A 16177-nucleotide genomic window follows, 5' to 3' on the forward strand; every position below is an offset into this window, starting at 1 on the left:
ATTGGAGCACCATCTTGTTTATCAACACACAGAATGTCAGTTCCTCCTCCAAATTAACCTTTGGTGATGACATTTTTGCACAATATAAAGTCAAGGGTTCTGGGAGCGGGATTGGTTGGCTGGCTTGTTTAGTATTAATTAAAGAACAGAGTAAATGATAGTGCAGAAGGAAAATCACTTGGAATAATCCATCAGTCATATTCTATTAAACAGCTGCTTATAAATGCCTGTGATTTCAACATGTAACCTGTAACACCCATTTAATAAACATTTAGTTAGCAAATTCATTTGAACCCTTTATGAAGCATGTCATCTATAACTTAATTCACAGGTGGGATAGAAGAGTGTAAGAGCATAAGTGCGTCATTTATATGAATAAATAAAGGTGGGTCTACCTGTGTTTCCATTATAGCCTTGTTTGGGAAGATGTATAAAATAGCTGTAGAAGATTGCTTAAGGAGAATGTTTACCATTGAATGACTCAGACTAGTATTCATTTTCTGTCTAACCCAGTTTTTTAAATTAAAATTTCATTATTCAGAAATTTGTATAAAAGTTAAAAGATGACTGACTACTTTAAGATGTCTTTGTTCTGTAAAGTGAAAATTTAATTTGTGTTAAAAATGAAAATTGGGGACACAACTGTCCATAATACTGTCTAGTGGCATTTGTATTTTGCTAGTGTTTCCAAGGTAAAAATCCAGTGATGGGGAGATAACCTTCCCTTTCCTAGTTATGCCAAATTGTTGCCTTTGCAGGTAAAATGGAATCTTAGGTATGTAATATGGTAGCCGATAAACAGGAGCTTATTGGTTAACGTTATTGGTTACACTCATCCCACCCCCCTCCTCCTTCCTGTGACTCTGCAAATATTTTTTTTTAACGGGCTGGCTGATAGGCTGGCTCAATCCCAGCCTTACCACTGTGGCTCTGAATTATTAGTGGATTGGGGAGCCAGCACGGAGGCAGGCTGCCTCAGTCCAGACTCGTGCCGGGTCCCAGCATAAACCCCGGTGTCTTGCCAGGACTGAGCCAGTCTGCCTGAGCGCTGTCTCCCCAGTCCCTTAATAATGGTGCAGAGCTGCAGCGGGGTTGGTGCGAGCCAGGACTAAGTGCTTTCACTGCTAACTCTTATAGATTAATTGTGTAGTTGGCAACTACACGATTAACGAATTACATGCTGCTTAACATTCCTACTTTTAGGAGGGATTTGAAGTTTAGACTGACATGTTGAGTTCTTAGTTCTGGTTGGCTGCTCTGTTACACCAAGTATCAGCTCTAGTTAGCAGCGGTGGATATAGGGCATGTGAGCGAGGTGGCTGCCCCAAGCCCTGCGCTTTAATAGGCCCCGTGCCAGCGCCGGTGTTTTAAAACTCTCATCCGCCCTGCTTAGAGCAGGGTCGGCAGCCTGGGGCCCGTGAGGGAGCCCGACGAGGCGCTTTGGAAGCTCGAGCCCCGCCCCCACCGCAGCAGGCAGCCCGCGTAGGCGCAGCAGCAGCCAGAGCAAACCCCGCGCTGGTTGGGTCCGGCTGCATGGCAGCAACAGCCCCAGCCCCATGCAGAACGGAACAGCGCGGCGGGACCCTTTGTGGTTTAGGAGTTGCGAGCCGGTAGGGGAGGGTCCCTCATGGCTGCTTCCGCCCCCCCACTCCTCCGCACAAGCCCATGGCAGCTGCAGGAACCCACCAATCACCGCTCCCCTCAGGCTTTTAATCCCCCAGCACATGGCCAGGCAGCTCCTGTGGGAGAAACCGCCGAGCAACGCTTTTAGGTAAGTGTCTGGCCCCCCAGCCACTCCCACTCCGATATCTTCACCCACATAACCCTCCTCCCAGACCCTGCACCCCAATCCCCTCCCTGGGGCACAGTCCAAACCCCTGGCCAGATCCGCTCCAGGCCTGCTGGTCCCCAGCCCACTTGGGTGGTCCCCAGCTGATTTTTCTGTAGGGTCAGTGTCCCCTAATCCAAGAGAGGTTTCCCATCCCTGCCACAAATACAGGAGGCCCCTGCTTTATAATAGCCCGATTTATGACCCTCTCCCCCCCTCACCCTCCACCACCACCATTATGACCTTTTTCTGAAGTGGGGAAGGGGCCAAAATCCCCCGACTTACGTCCTTGGCCTATTGTAAATGCAGGCTCGAGTTACGACTAGGCTTGCCAGGTGTCTGGTCTTGGCCCTGACACTCCAGTATTTGTGGCTTCTGTCTGGTAAAAAAACAAAAAAAAACCAAAAAAAACCAAAATACCGGACCAGTAAAATGTCTGGTATTTTCAGTTTTTCTCAGCTGAAAAGCCACTTGGGACATTCTTCCCCTGCCATGTCTGGTGGGAATGGGGAGTGTGAGATTTAAAGGTGCCATGATTATTTTTTTTGGGGGGGAGAGGGCGCTTTTTTTGCTCAACATTTGGACATCCCTCCCCTTTTTATTAATGCAGAATTTTGTTTAAAAATGAATTACAATATAATTAGAATAAAAATTATCCAACTAAATTAAGTTTCTATCAGATTTACCCAATTCACATTTAATATGAAAAATAGCCTTCAATTTGTGCATTTGATGCCTTTTTTCTATTTTTTTTCTCCAAAGGGGGGCCCAGAGAAATTGTGCTGCCCTGGGTCCCGCAAAACTCTCACCCGCCCCTGCTAGTTAGCACAATGGTTGTCAGTCTCTGCTGGGAGGCCATGCATTAAATGAACACAGAAACTTGAAGTAGTCTCTCCAGTTCTTGTTTCAGAATAAAGTAGATACTCCTTCTCCTGGTTGTTATAGTTCTGCCTATGTCTCATTGCTCCCCATCTGAAGTCTAGCGCTCTGCTCACATTTCTCACCTTGCTTCCCTCCTGTTCTTGCTTTTGGGCCCTTTTTAACACTGTTTCCTATCACTGAAAAAGCATGTTCCTCCTGTTCCTTTACCATCTTCCCTGGTTTCTTTAAGTTTATCCTCAAAAATCCATTTCTTGCACCTTGACTTCCATCTTTGCCTTTCCTCAGAACAGCAGTCATCTTCTCTCTTTTGCCCTGCCTTAATGTTTTTGTAACATACATCAGAATTTGTGATTTTTTTTATTTAATTTATTTAATTTTATTTATTTATTTGCTTTGTAGAATGTGAGTTGTGGTTTTATTTTGTCCCTGAGCCTTCCTTTCCCTGACCCCTTTCTTTGTCTTTCTTCAAGTTCTATGTTTTTCTGAGTTAAAGGTCTATTTGTTATATATGCGCTTAAATGGTGCCAGGACAGGGACCTATGTCTTTTTCAATCCCAGTAAAGCACCATGAAATATTAGGAAATTTCACCAATCTTGTGGTTGCTGTTATAATGTTTCTGTCATTTGAAAAGTGTTGGTGGGTATTAATAAGATAAAAGAAACCTAAATATGTGTAACAACACGTTAGATAGAAAGATGCCACAGTAAAATATTTTTCTATCTGAAACATTTGATTTTATAAATTTCTGCATTTAGCAAGGGTTTTCACTGGGCTGAGAGAGAATTTTTTTTTAATGCATAAATAAGAATTTGAGAGCTACTATAATTGCATGTTTTGTTTCTTGGAAATCCACACTTGGTTAGTAGCTTAGCTGAGTGTTCACTTACTTCTGTGTTCATGCGTGAGCCCTTAGGAGAATATTTGTACTGTAGTTTCTTGAAAAGAAAAAGTATAAATTTGATTGAAATCCCATTTTTAACCATTTCCCTCCTGCACCTCCTTGTCTAGCTCCTGCATTTTATTTTTGCTGCAGAGTGTTGTCATTTACCCTGTGTCAGTCTTGACTGTAACATGCAAGAGTAATGGAGCAGAAAGTCTGTACTATTTATTGTAATGGCTAAAATGATGGAACTTGGGATGCAGTTTGAAACTTAAAATGGATCCGTTGGGAATCTGAGTCATTGGAAAGTCAGTGAGCTGGTTAATCCTCCCAAACAAACACTTGCTGAGGTGGTAGCCACTGGAATTGTTCTTCTTGATTTGTTTGTTTTGATCAGTGACCCATGACTAGCAACTGGTTGGCAGTTCCCATTAAACACCTGTGTGTTCCTTTGCTGTCACTGAAACAATGTTTTGCTTGGCATAATCTTCTCTGGAGCCTCTGTGCAGGTTGGAACATGACTTGTGGTAAAGGAACCGAGATAGAGTAATTGGTGTCATCCTAAATTACGACTCTGGATGTCTTTGATGTGCTGAGTTCCCAAACAATCTTTTGAATATGACTTTCTATCATCAGAGAGAAGAGATTAGAAATTGTACCATGTGTTCAGTTTAAGCAAGGTGAAATCATTGGGAAGAGAAAGTTCTGGAATGTATAGTTCCTGTCCTATTTGCCATATTGCTAGTCATTGAGGGCAGAGTTGTCAGTGGAATTATATATAATTTCAAATCATGAAATTAGCAACATCCGCATTTTTAATCCTATCTCCTTACATCTCTAAACTTCTACAGCAACTCCATGTATTTCCCTCTGAACAATAGTTGCCTCATATCTGAGTGAAATTAACCAATCCTGTAAGCAGGAAGACAGTCTGAACCATAAGTCCCTGTATCAAAGGCATGGTATAAGGCAGAACCTGTTCACAGAATCCGACTAGAACAGAGCCAATATTGCAGAAATAAACATTCATAAGAAATGCAGTCACAAAGTACTCACACAAGCACATCCTGATATTAAGTGGTACCAACACACCCCATTATCAAGGATGATACAAAAACACTCTGCAAGGATAACAGGAATATGCTGATTCCTCTTAAAAGACTAGCCAGATTGACAGCACATAATAAAGATGTTTTAATCTAACCAACAAGGTGATGGGTGATAACTCGCCATGTTGCAGCAGTAACTATGGCAAAGAAGCTGTACTAACCTTTTTGTATCGGGGTGTAAAGCTGTATCTCAGAGGGTATGTCTACACTACAAAGTTAATTCGAACTAATGGATGTTAGTTCGAATTAACTTTGATAGGCGCTACGCTAGTGCTCCGCTAGTTCGAACTTAATTCGAACTAGTGGAGTGCTTAGTTCGAACTAGGTAAACCTCATTCTACGAGGACTAAGCCTAGTTCGAACTTACTAGTTCGAATTAAGGACTGTGTAGCCCCTTAATTCGAACTAGTGGGAGGCTAGCCCTCCCCAGCTTTCCCTGGTGGCCACTCTGGCCAACACCAGGGAAACTCTATTGCCCCCCTCCCGGCCCCGGACCCTTTAAAGGGGCATGGGCTGGCTACGATGCCCGTGCCAGGTGCAAGCCTGCCAGCACCCAGCTAGCAGACCCTGCACCTGGCACGGCTCGAGCCAGCCGCCCGATGCCCCCCAGCCCTCCCCCTCTTCCCGGGCCCAGGCTGGCGGCTCCCGGGAGCTTGCCCTGAACCGCAAGAGGTGGGCACCCGCCTGGTCTAGTGCGGACATTGTGAACCTCGTCCACGACCTCTGCACTAGGCACAGGAAAGTGGCCGTCTAGGGCAGGAGAGCTGCCAGCCTGGCCACCCAGGAGCAGGTGTGCATGAAAATCAAGGTGGTCCACTGAGACCCCCGACCCTGAGCCCTGAGCTTAGAATGGCCGTACTGGGTCAGACCAAAGGTCCATCTAGCACAGTAGCCTGTCTGCTGACAGCGGCCAACCCTAGGGACCCTGGAGGGGATGGACCGAAGACAGTGACCAAGCCATTTGTCTCGTGTCATCCCTCTCCAGCCTTCCACAAACTTTGGGCAGAGACACCACTCCTACCCCCTGGCTAATACCACTCCATGGACCCAACCTCCATGAATTGATCTCACTTCTCTTTAAACTCTGTTCTAGTTGTAGCCTTCACAGCCTCCTGCAGCAAGGAGTTCCACAGGTTGACTCTTTGCTTTGTGAAGAACAACTTTCTGTTATTAGTTTGAAGCCTGCTACCCATTCCTTTCCTTTGGTGTCCTCTAGTCCTTCTATTATGGGAACTAATGAAGAACTTTTCTTGATGCACCCTCTCCACCTCACTCATACTTTTATAGACCTCTATCCTATCCCCCCTCAGTCTCCTCTTTTCTAAACTGAAAAGTCCCAGTCTCTTTAGCCTCTCTTCATATGGGACCTGTTCCAAACCTCTGATAATTTTAGTTGCCCTCCCCTCTCCCACCCTCTCTCTTCCCCTCTCCCACCTCCTTTTCCCAGTCTCCCCGAGTTTTGTTCAATAAAGAGAGATCCTATTTTTGACCACATGTTTTCTTTATTTTGTACATCAGGAAGGGGGGCTAGGGAAGGGTAAGTGGAAGGAGGTGAGGGAGGAATGGGGTACGAGCCCCCGATGGGGAGGACTGGGATGGCTCTGCGGGCTTCTGGGGGTGGAAGCTCTCCTGCAGCCCCCCAATTGTCCCGTATCCCCAGATGGCAGCCTTCGGCAAGTGCAGCCGGTCTGATGGCCGAGTGCTGTGATGTGCCTGCCCACAGTGGGCACTCGGCACTCCAAAACAGGACTGCTTTGCAAGCGGGGCACCCCTGAGAACTGTCTGTCCGGGGTGGGGGTCGGGTCCCTTTAAGCACAGCCCTCGGCTAGCCTGAGGCAGCAGCTCCACGCTCTAAGTCTTCATCTGATGCCCTGCCGGCACTGCTTCCGGCCATCCTTAACCCCGGTTCAGGGTCCACTTAATGTGGACATGCTAGTTCGAATTAGCAAAATGCTAATTCGAACTAGTTTTTTTACTATGGATGCGTTAGTTCAAATTAGCTTAGTTCGAATTAACTAATTTGAACTAAGTTAGTTAGAATTAGCGCTGTAGTGTAGACATACCCAGAGGGAGTATCTTTGGCCTCTGAGGATGAAAAAGGCCTGCATTCATTGAACTGGTCCATTATTATGGTCTAGTAGAGTCTGTATGATACTGGTACCCTGCTTGGTTGACAGTTAATCTGACTGGGTGTCATCCCTTAATAGATCTTGTGGTTGTTGGGCAGTTGGCTTGAGGTCAGTCATGCCAGCTGTCTGTGCAGGCTTGCAACAGCACACAGAGGGAACTCACACACACGTGCACACACCTGCACACAGCCAATTGTCTATCAACATCTAACCACAATTCATAGAATTATTTCTCTGTTTGTTGCTTCTAGCTCTCAGCCTTTCTTTTCTCTGGTGTGTCCGGACTTGTAATTCCCAGTGAATGCAGTTCCACTTGTGATAGCTGTGGTGTAGACAAGGCTCAGAAGGGACACAAGCTCTTCTGTCCTCAGGGTTTGAGGATATGATAAAAAATGTATGAACTTTATGTATGCTAATGGTTTGAATTACAGGCTCATAATCTAGTGTAGAAGCCCTTCTAGATCACTACCTCTCCAGTGACTTAGCATGTACTTCAAGGAAGCCTCTTTACATACAGAGGAGGTTCTGAACTAGACTGGTGTTATACCCTATCATTCTTCACAGGGATTTCTCTATAAATAGCTATTATTTTGATGAACATAAGGGAAGAAAAGTGTGTTTCCTGGCACATAATATACATAACAACTGAACCCTACATCAGAAAGGAAAGTCCCAGATTGATTCAAATCCTGGCTCTCTGCTTGGGAGCAGTATTTCTAATTATAACCTAGCTGGCTAACAGTGCTCTTTTTTACAGAAAAGTAGGCATATTTTTTCTGTTTTCTGTCTTCCTATGAATGAATAATGGACAAAACCCAGAGCACTTTTAACTACTTTTCTGAGATGCTGATGGTGAACATTGTGTTCTAAAGGAAACTGACAAAGTCCTACAGAAATCAATTGAAGACAACACAGCTATGCTGATTTACACAAGCTGAAGATCTGGTGGCAGAGTGATCAATAACATCTTGAAAGGCAAAATAATTAAACCTCAAGTGAAAAGCTTTCCATAAACATAAGATGCATTGTATGTTCTAAGGGAGTGTGGAAATGGTGTACAGAAAGTTGTTTACATGGGTGTTCATTTTACTTGTGCTTTTATGGATCAGTTAGAACAGAAGTAGTTCACAACAGAGTATTTCCTGAGGGCAGCGTTGCAAAGAAATGTTACGTTTCTTCTATGTGGTACTTTTAAAGGGAATTGGACCTTAATAGTTGTACCTCCACATCAAGGGGGTATGTGAAGGTGTAAGCCTTATTTTGTGGTGTTGGGCTTGAGATCTGTTTATGAATTCTCAATAGAAAAAAAAGAGTTAGTTTCATCCTCGTTCCCATTTGCTTACTTTACAAAATCTCTACAAGTGTTCAACTAGTTATGCACAACAGCCAAACTGCTGAAAGGAGACCTTCAGCTGGGTGGGTTATGCAAGTAAAGTAACTAGGGAATATCACACATGTTGTATTCTGGATGCCCCGGTAGTGAGCACAAATTTTGGAACCTGATTGCACCTTAATGTTGTCACATCTAATTGTGGCAAGTAAGAAGTTATTAGTGTATAGTAACATGCCATTAGCCTTTGTGTGATGCTTAGAATGTGAGAAGTATAGTGATTAATCCTGCAAAAAAGACACACAAATAATACAGCGAGAGCAAGAATGATACAGTGGTTTAACTGGACGAGTGACTGTCCAGAGAAGAACTTTGGGTTCAGTTCTCTGCTCCATCACAGATTCGCTGTATGCGCTTGGCCAAGTGATATTGTGTCTCCGTGGTTTCATTTCCCATCTGTAAAAGGGGATAAAAGTACTTCCATATTTTACTGAAGTGGTCTGTTTACAAATCATCGTCTCTGATATAGCAAAAATTATGTAAAAAATGGCAGTTGCTGGTACACACTGATTCTATTTTGTGTCAATTTCGGCCTTGCAAGATGGTTTTCATTATAATTCGTAGTAATAATGATGGCTTCCTGCCATGTAATGCATTGTTTGTCAATAAACAGAGTGTGAAAAAATAGGTGATAGGGATGTAAACTGTTGCTTATAAAGTTACCTGGTTAAACATTATGGAGTCTCTCCCTCCCTTCACCCTCCCTCCCCTTTTCCCCCCAGCCCATGAGCTGCTTGGGCTGGGTCCACAACACTGCGGGTGCTTCAGCCAAGCCAAACCATCAGTTAACTGGATACTAGTAAACGTCTCCCAGTACGGATGATGCTTACCAAGTAACAGGTTAACCAGTTACCCCTTTACATCCCTAGTAGGTGATGCAGGACAGCACTGAGGCATGCTGGCAGAATGCATGGAGGATTGGGCCACAAGAAATCTGATGAGGTTCAACAAGGACAAGTGCGGAGTTCTGTTCTTGGGACGGAAGAATCCCAAGAATTGTTACGGGCTGGGGACCAACCAGCTAAGTAGTAGTTCTGCAGAAAAGGACCTGGGGGGTTACAGTGGATGAGAAGCTGGATATGAGTCAACAGTGTGCCCTTGTAGCCAAGAAGGCTAGTGGCATATTAGGTTGCATTAGGAAGAGCATTTCCAGCAGATCCAGAGATGTGATTATTCCCCTTTATTCAGCTCTTGTGAGGCCACATATAGAGTATTGTGTCCAGTTCTGGGCCCCGCACTACAAAAAGGATGTGGACGCATTGGAGAGGGTCCAGCGCAGGGCAACCAAAATGATTAGGGGGCTGGAGCATATTACCTACGAGGAGAGGCTGAGGGAGTTGGGTCTATTTAGTCTGCAGAAGCGAAAAGTGAGGGGAGATTTGATAGCAACCTTCAACTTCTTGAAGAGAGGTTCCAGAGAGGCTGGAGAAAGGCTGTTCTCAGTAGTGATGGATGGCAGAACAAGGAGAAATGGTCTCAAGTTGTGGTGGGACAGGTCCAGGTTGGATATTAGGAAAACCTATTTCACTAGGAGAGTGGTGAAGCACTGGAATGGGTTACCTAGGGAAGCAGTGGAGTCTCCATCCCTAGAGATTTTTAAGTCTTGGCTTGACAAAGCCCTGGCTGGGTTGATTTAGTTGGGATTGGTCCTGCCAAGGGCAGGGGGCTGGACTTGATGACCTTCTGAGGTCTCTTCCAGCTCTATGATTCTATGATTGAGTCTATGATAATGCTTTGTTTGCTGCCTGGATACTATCTGTCCACACTGAACCTCACTTTCACTGATGTTTTTGGGTCTGATCTTGTGGCTGATGAAGTCAATAGCAAAGCATCCCCTGACTTCAGTGCAGTGGGAGAGGTCTTTTAGATAGGAGAATGAATTATTTCTAAAACAGATGCTCTCGTTCATCCGTAAGTCACGATCTTGATGCAGGAATTACTGAATGAAATTCTACGGCCTGTGTTATGCAGGAGCTCAGGCTAAATTATCATAAATGAATCCTTTTTGCTGTGAGTTCTGCGTATGCTTTGCAGCCAGATTGATAAAGCCCCCTGCACCTCTTGTGTTACGACACTTTTGCGCCATCCTGGGCTGCTGTGGGGACAGGAAAAGCAGTTTCTCAGGGCTGCGCTGCCTGAAATCTCTATAGAGTGATCCAACTCTGCCCTCCTCCTAGCATGTTTCCTGTGCCAGAACTTGTGAACTTTTATAGGCAGCTTTTTGACTACCTTCCGCTGTGCCTACACAGTGCAAATCCACCCACAGTTCAGAAGTGTGATTTTTACAGCCTCCTTACACTGCTCTTGCACTTTAAACTGGCATGGGGCTCCCCCCATGAATCTGTGTAAAGTCCATTATTCAGGGCCTTTTATAACATCCTCTATAATCCGAAGCTTTGTAGAATGTTTAAAGGTTTGCTTCAAATATGAAAGCTACAGAGAATAAACTAATATTGTAAAATATTTTGCAAAATGCCATCAATGTATGTTTATAAACTAAAACCAGCCTTTCAGAATATAAGAACATAAGAACGGCCATACTGGGTCAGACCAAAGGTCCATTTAGACCAGTATCCAGTCTGACGACAGTGGCCATTACCAGATGCCCCAGAAGGATAAAACACAAAAGGTAATCCTGACGTGATCCCTCTCCTGTTACCCATTTCCAGACAAATGAATTCATTCCACTTTGCAAAAGAAGACGCTGATTCTGCAATTGTACCCTCCAATAGCCAGACCAGAGCCTAAATAAATAAAACTGTTCATGACTGCAAAAACAATGAGGCATCAAACCCATGAAAGCTTATGCCCTAATAAATTTGTTAGTCTCTAAGGTGCCACAGGACTCTTCATTGTTTTTGCAGATACAAACTAACAGGGCTACCTACTCTGAAACTATTTTAACTTATAAAACCTTCCCAACATCTTTGAGTGTCCAGAGAGCAAAAAATCATTGTAATTACGACGGAAGACTCTTGAATCATGATGACAGAGAAATTTCTTAAGTTATTTGTCTTTGAATACTACCATGGCAGGCAGCTAGGGTGACAGAGGAGGCTAATGGAATAAATGAGAGAAGAGAATCAAGATTTTTACAGCACGGAATGCAGCTGGCTATTTCCCAAGAAGATTTTTAAAAATACAAAAAACCTCTCCACTCTCCATTTACAATTTTACAGTCATCTTGGGAAAGTAAAAAAGATCTTTTGAGAGTGGCATAAAATAAGATATAGGGCCTTCTAAATTATTAATTTTAAAGAATTATATTTGTTATAAAAAGGATTTGCCACAAATACATTCAAGTACAGGCAGTCCCCGGGTTATGTACAAGTTAGGGACTGTAGGTTTGTTCTTAAGTTGAATTTGTATGCAAGTCAGATGTGGTACATATTGTAGGGGAAACTCTAGCCAAACATTTCTCCAGAGCTCAGTTTTATTCTCCCACACCTCACTTCCCTCAGTCCTTTATTCTCAAGCTGAGGTGTCTGCTGAGAAAAGCCGCTCCGCGTCTCCCTGGTCTGCTGGGGGGGGCGCTAGCTTTGCGTCTCCCTGGTCTGCTGGGGGAAAGCAGCTAGTGCGGGGTTGCCTCACCCCGTTTGTAAGTAGGGATCCGATGTAAGTCGGATCCATGTAACCCGGGGACTGCCTGTACACACTGGTTTCCTTTGGTGGGCTGTATGCAGCTTTACACCCTGAATTGGTCAACCGTTTTGTGATGCAAGCTTTGTGACAATGGGTGGAGGAAGAAAACCTGGCTTGAATGAACTGTGTTTTGAGTAAGTATACTGCTGCTTCCTTCCTTCCTTTCTTTTTGGCCTTCAGATCATTAGGAGAGTGTAGGAAAGGTTTACAGTAATGTTCCTGCTGCCTTGCTGACTGGAAAGCTTGTTCAATGCTAATTACATTATTTTGTTTTAAATTAATTTTTGTATTTACTCTCTTCCATAGATATATTTCCCTTCTTTATCTTTAGGCTACGGACATAAAACCTATTTTTATGTAGAGATAGGAAAGAGAGTTAAGACTATACTGACTAATGTGTAAGATAATATACCGTAAGAGACAACTCTGCATTACCAAGGGATGAACAAGATGACCTACTAGGTCTTTTCAGTCATTGATTTCATTGCATGTATATCATCTAATTTGCTTGCTAGACCTTGGTGATTTCCTGGAGTACAGTAACAACTATTTGAAATCCATGGCAGAACTTTCACTAGCTTCAACAGGACTGGAATTGAGTCTAGGACAGGGATGTAAGCGAGTAGTCAACTAACCAATAAGCCTAGGCTTATCTTTAGTTGAGTCGACTGCTTGCATTTCCGGCCTCCTGCTGCTGCAAAGCAGGCCAGGCTGCCATGAACAGGGGTTGCTCTGGCAAGACGGCAGCCTGGCTCAGTCCCAACTCACATCAGATCCAGAATGTACCCCTCTGCAGCTCTGCAGTTTTAATTACTAAGAGTTGGGGGGGCAGGCAGCATGGATTTTAGTACATTTGAGCTGCAGAGGTAGTAGGTCCCGTACCCAGCGTGAGCCAGGACTAAGTGCTTCTTCCCTTATTGACACGATTAGTTGATAAAAATTATATTGACTATCCGATTAGTGAATTACCTGCCTCTTAACATCCTTAATCCAGGGTTGATAGTCATGCAATGTAAATGTTTTGTGTTCAGATGAATGAGACTCCAATAGTTAGATTTACCTCCAATGACATATAACTTCAAACTTTTCCCCAATCCCAACTGGAGTTTTACTCTTGATTTCAGTGGGAGCAGGATTAAGCCTACTGTTATCAAGAGGTACATTTTAAAGTATTGCTATAAAATCTAAAATTTGTCAATATGGGCCTGATCCACTGAAGTCAGTGGAGGGCCTTTTATTGCCCATGTTGGGGATAGACGTGTCAAGCTACAGATTGTACGTTGGTGTTCTCAGATGAAGAATTTAGCTTGACTTGCTGAGAAATTACAAGAAATTTCACTCCTGAAGTCATATTTTTGGTAAATTCACTTTATATGTAATCTCAAAATTGTCACTCAGATCCCAAATCATTTTTGTTTCCAAACTTATTGCATAACTACATCAGCATAACTGCATCCGCTGTTTTCAGGGGGATAGGTTTCTATTTTGGCTTCCAAGTACAGTATCATTTGGAGAAGAATTTCCATGTACTAGATAGATGGAGGCAATAATTGAAAGGTACTTTTTTTAAAAAGTATCATTCTGACTTCTGCATATATTCTTGATGTGTCATCAAAATTATGATGGTTTCAGATGTCTTTGCTTAGACATTAGAATTCTAAATAACACTTTTTCCAAGAACTCTCAAATTGTTAGCATAATTTATAGGCATAGTGATTGGTGCAGTGGATTGGGAACAAGTAATCCTGGAGTCTGGTCCCAGCTCCTCCTCAGTGTATGGCAATGGGCAAACCACTTAAATTTGTGCCTCATTTCCCCATCTGTGTGTAGCCCAAGGTCCAGTGTGCTTTAGGAGCAGCCTTTGGAGCTACAGGTTGAAGCTCAGTTAACTTGCACCCCTTGGTCCGGCAACATCCATGGTCTGGCAAGACCATGGAAGTTCCAGGATCAAAGAGTCCTGGTGGAGGGCTGGCAGCTGGGTTCCCTGCATCTGGTCTGCCAGACACAATCCAGTGGGGCTGCAGGGAGCTGGGCTGCTCGGCATAGCAGGGAAGGGGATGGAGGCGGGGAAGTGAGGCTGGTGGCATGGAAGGAGCTGGCCTGGAGGCAGGTGGCTGGTCCATAGTTGGGGGAGTGGTAGCAGGGGGAGCTAGATATGACCTCCCCAGTCCAGCAAAATCCCTCGTCCGGGACTGGTCAGGTCCTGCGGGTGCTAGATAAGGGAGATCCAACCTGTACAAGTTGTGAACAGCAAATCGGGGCATGTTGAGAGAACGTCCTGGTTCATGCCAGGATGTACCCTCTGCCCCTCAACAGGGTCTCAGCATGGACTGAGCTGGAAGCACGTAGGCTGCAGGCAGAGAAGAGGCTGCTGAACTGTAATCCTGTTCTTTACAGGTAGGACCAAAAAAAGGGCATATGGAGCTCCCTGAAAGGAGATGAAGTGACACACAGGGAGAATATGGGCTTTGTTGTGGGGCTTAGTTATTGTGGGAGTTAGAACATGTTTGTAAGGGGGGTTGTGTTGTACAGTGTACCCTCTGCCCCCCAGCAGGGTCTCAGCAGGGACTGAGCTGGGAGCACATGGGCTGAAAGAAGAGAGGTGGCTGCTGAACTATAATCCTGTTCTACGTTCCTTACAGAATAAAGTCTGTTCCCGGTGGCTTGCCTGAGTACTTCTGGTCTGAGATGCACACGTGCTGACACACGACATGGAGCACACAAAGGAGCCTCAGGCTAGTCTCCCAAAGTTGTGTAAAAAGTCACAAGGCTTCACCTATGTTGAATAACCTCATACTGGGCTATTGAACAGGAGGGGCTACATGTCAATGCAATGATAATAGTTATCTACCAGCCAAATGAACTGAGAGTTTTAATTAAATGTATGATGGGGCACTTAGCTGAAAAATAATCACACATACTTTAAAAAAAATTTTTCTCACAAATATATGCTGTTGTGATTGGTTACAAAAAATCTTGAACTACAAAATCGGTATCGTATCCACAAATAACTTTCCTCAATGGTTTCAGCAAATTAATTTTATTTTAAGGTTCTGATAAGAACATAACTCCTTTGAAGCCCATATTTAACCCTATGTGTTGCAGTTCAGGGTGGGGGGGGAAGAAGTGGAATGTGTACTTCAACAATTTGCAGTACAGGCAAATTTAGATTTATTAATTAATCAAATAGTTGATGGGATTTCTGTTGACTATTAGATTAGTCTATAAGGGTGCCTCTGTCTTTGAACTGTCGCAAGAGCCCTGCCACGCTCTTGCTACAGTTCAAAAGTGGAAGCCATACAGGGAGCACGGGACCAGTAGAGCACTGGGCCCGCGCTCCCTATGACCTCTAAGCCTTTTAAATGTACAAGAGCCCCACTCTTTCAAAAGCAGAAGCTCTGCAGGGGGACTAGCCCTGTGGTCCCTGTGGTCCCTCAGCCTTTGAAATGTTCAAGAGCCCCAATAGGGAAATGTACATTTCAAAAGCAGAATCACAGCAGACTGCTTCAGTCCCCGATTGTGCTGTTTCATGCTGTGCCTCTACCTTCCCTGCCCCCTGTGGACAAAGTACTCGGGGGAATTGGCTTTTAAGCCTGTTCCCCTCAGCACAAGCTCCTGCTCTTCCCCCTTGCTGCCTCTCTCTGATAGAGGCAGCAAAAGGGGGGAAGTGACTAGTCGCATCACTAGTCGACTATCTGATAAGCTTATGCTTAACTAGTCACTTATATCCCTAGTACCGGCTATGTAAAACAGGAGGCATTTGTGAAAGAAAAGTATGGCAATCTGCCAAAACAAAGAGACTTCCATGCAACTTAAGTTCCAACTTTGTCTCCCTTGTTTACCAAAAATCACAGCCTGTCTGGAACTCTGTACTGCACATGAAGACATTTATGAAGACATCTAGTTGCTGTATGATATAATGCAAGTAACCATACATTATCACAAGAGACAGGTGACTGAAAGAAAAAAGAAAGCTCAGGCAGTTGTCAGTTGACTTGTAGGAATGTGGGGCAAATGTTGATTATCTCTTGAAGACTACTCATGTGTTTTCTTTGTTATTATTTGAACACATATCTAAGTATAAGCCTTACACAGTGGTACATATGTCTGTAATCAAGTAATTGGCTTCTATTTGAGTATTTCAGTGCTTCTTCGGAGAGCAATTCCATTGGAAATGTCACTGTTTCTTATTTGAAAGGGAGTGGGATTTTCCAATATTCTGTTCATGTCTCATTTTTCTTTCCTTATCTCGTTCCATATTTGTTTTTCTGGAGAATGCTGCCTCTTTTGGGTGTTGCATTAACCTGACATCTGTT

General features: G+C 44.0%; 1 protein-coding gene across 7 annotated transcripts in view; it reads left to right on the plus strand.

Moving 5' to 3' along the window:
- Positions 1–16177, plus strand: part of SASH1 (SAM and SH3 domain containing 1) — an 843335-nt gene that overhangs the window by 719167 nt on the left and 107991 nt on the right. Inside the window, exon 3 of one of the 7 annotated variants that reach the window (XM_075924397.1) lies at positions 14504–16177. The exons of the other annotated variants lie outside the window; for them this stretch is intronic. Within the exon in view, the coding sequence (XP_075780512.1) occupies positions 14504–14533 (30 nt within the window). The 3' untranslated portion in view covers positions 14534–16177. The remainder of the gene's footprint in view (positions 1–14503) is intronic. 7 annotated transcript variants of the gene reach the window in all.

This window comes from Pelodiscus sinensis, chromosome 3 (assembly GCF_049634645.1).
Source record: "Pelodiscus sinensis isolate JC-2024 chromosome 3, ASM4963464v1, whole genome shotgun sequence".
Lineage (NCBI taxonomy): Eukaryota > Metazoa > Chordata > Testudines > Trionychidae > Pelodiscus > Pelodiscus sinensis.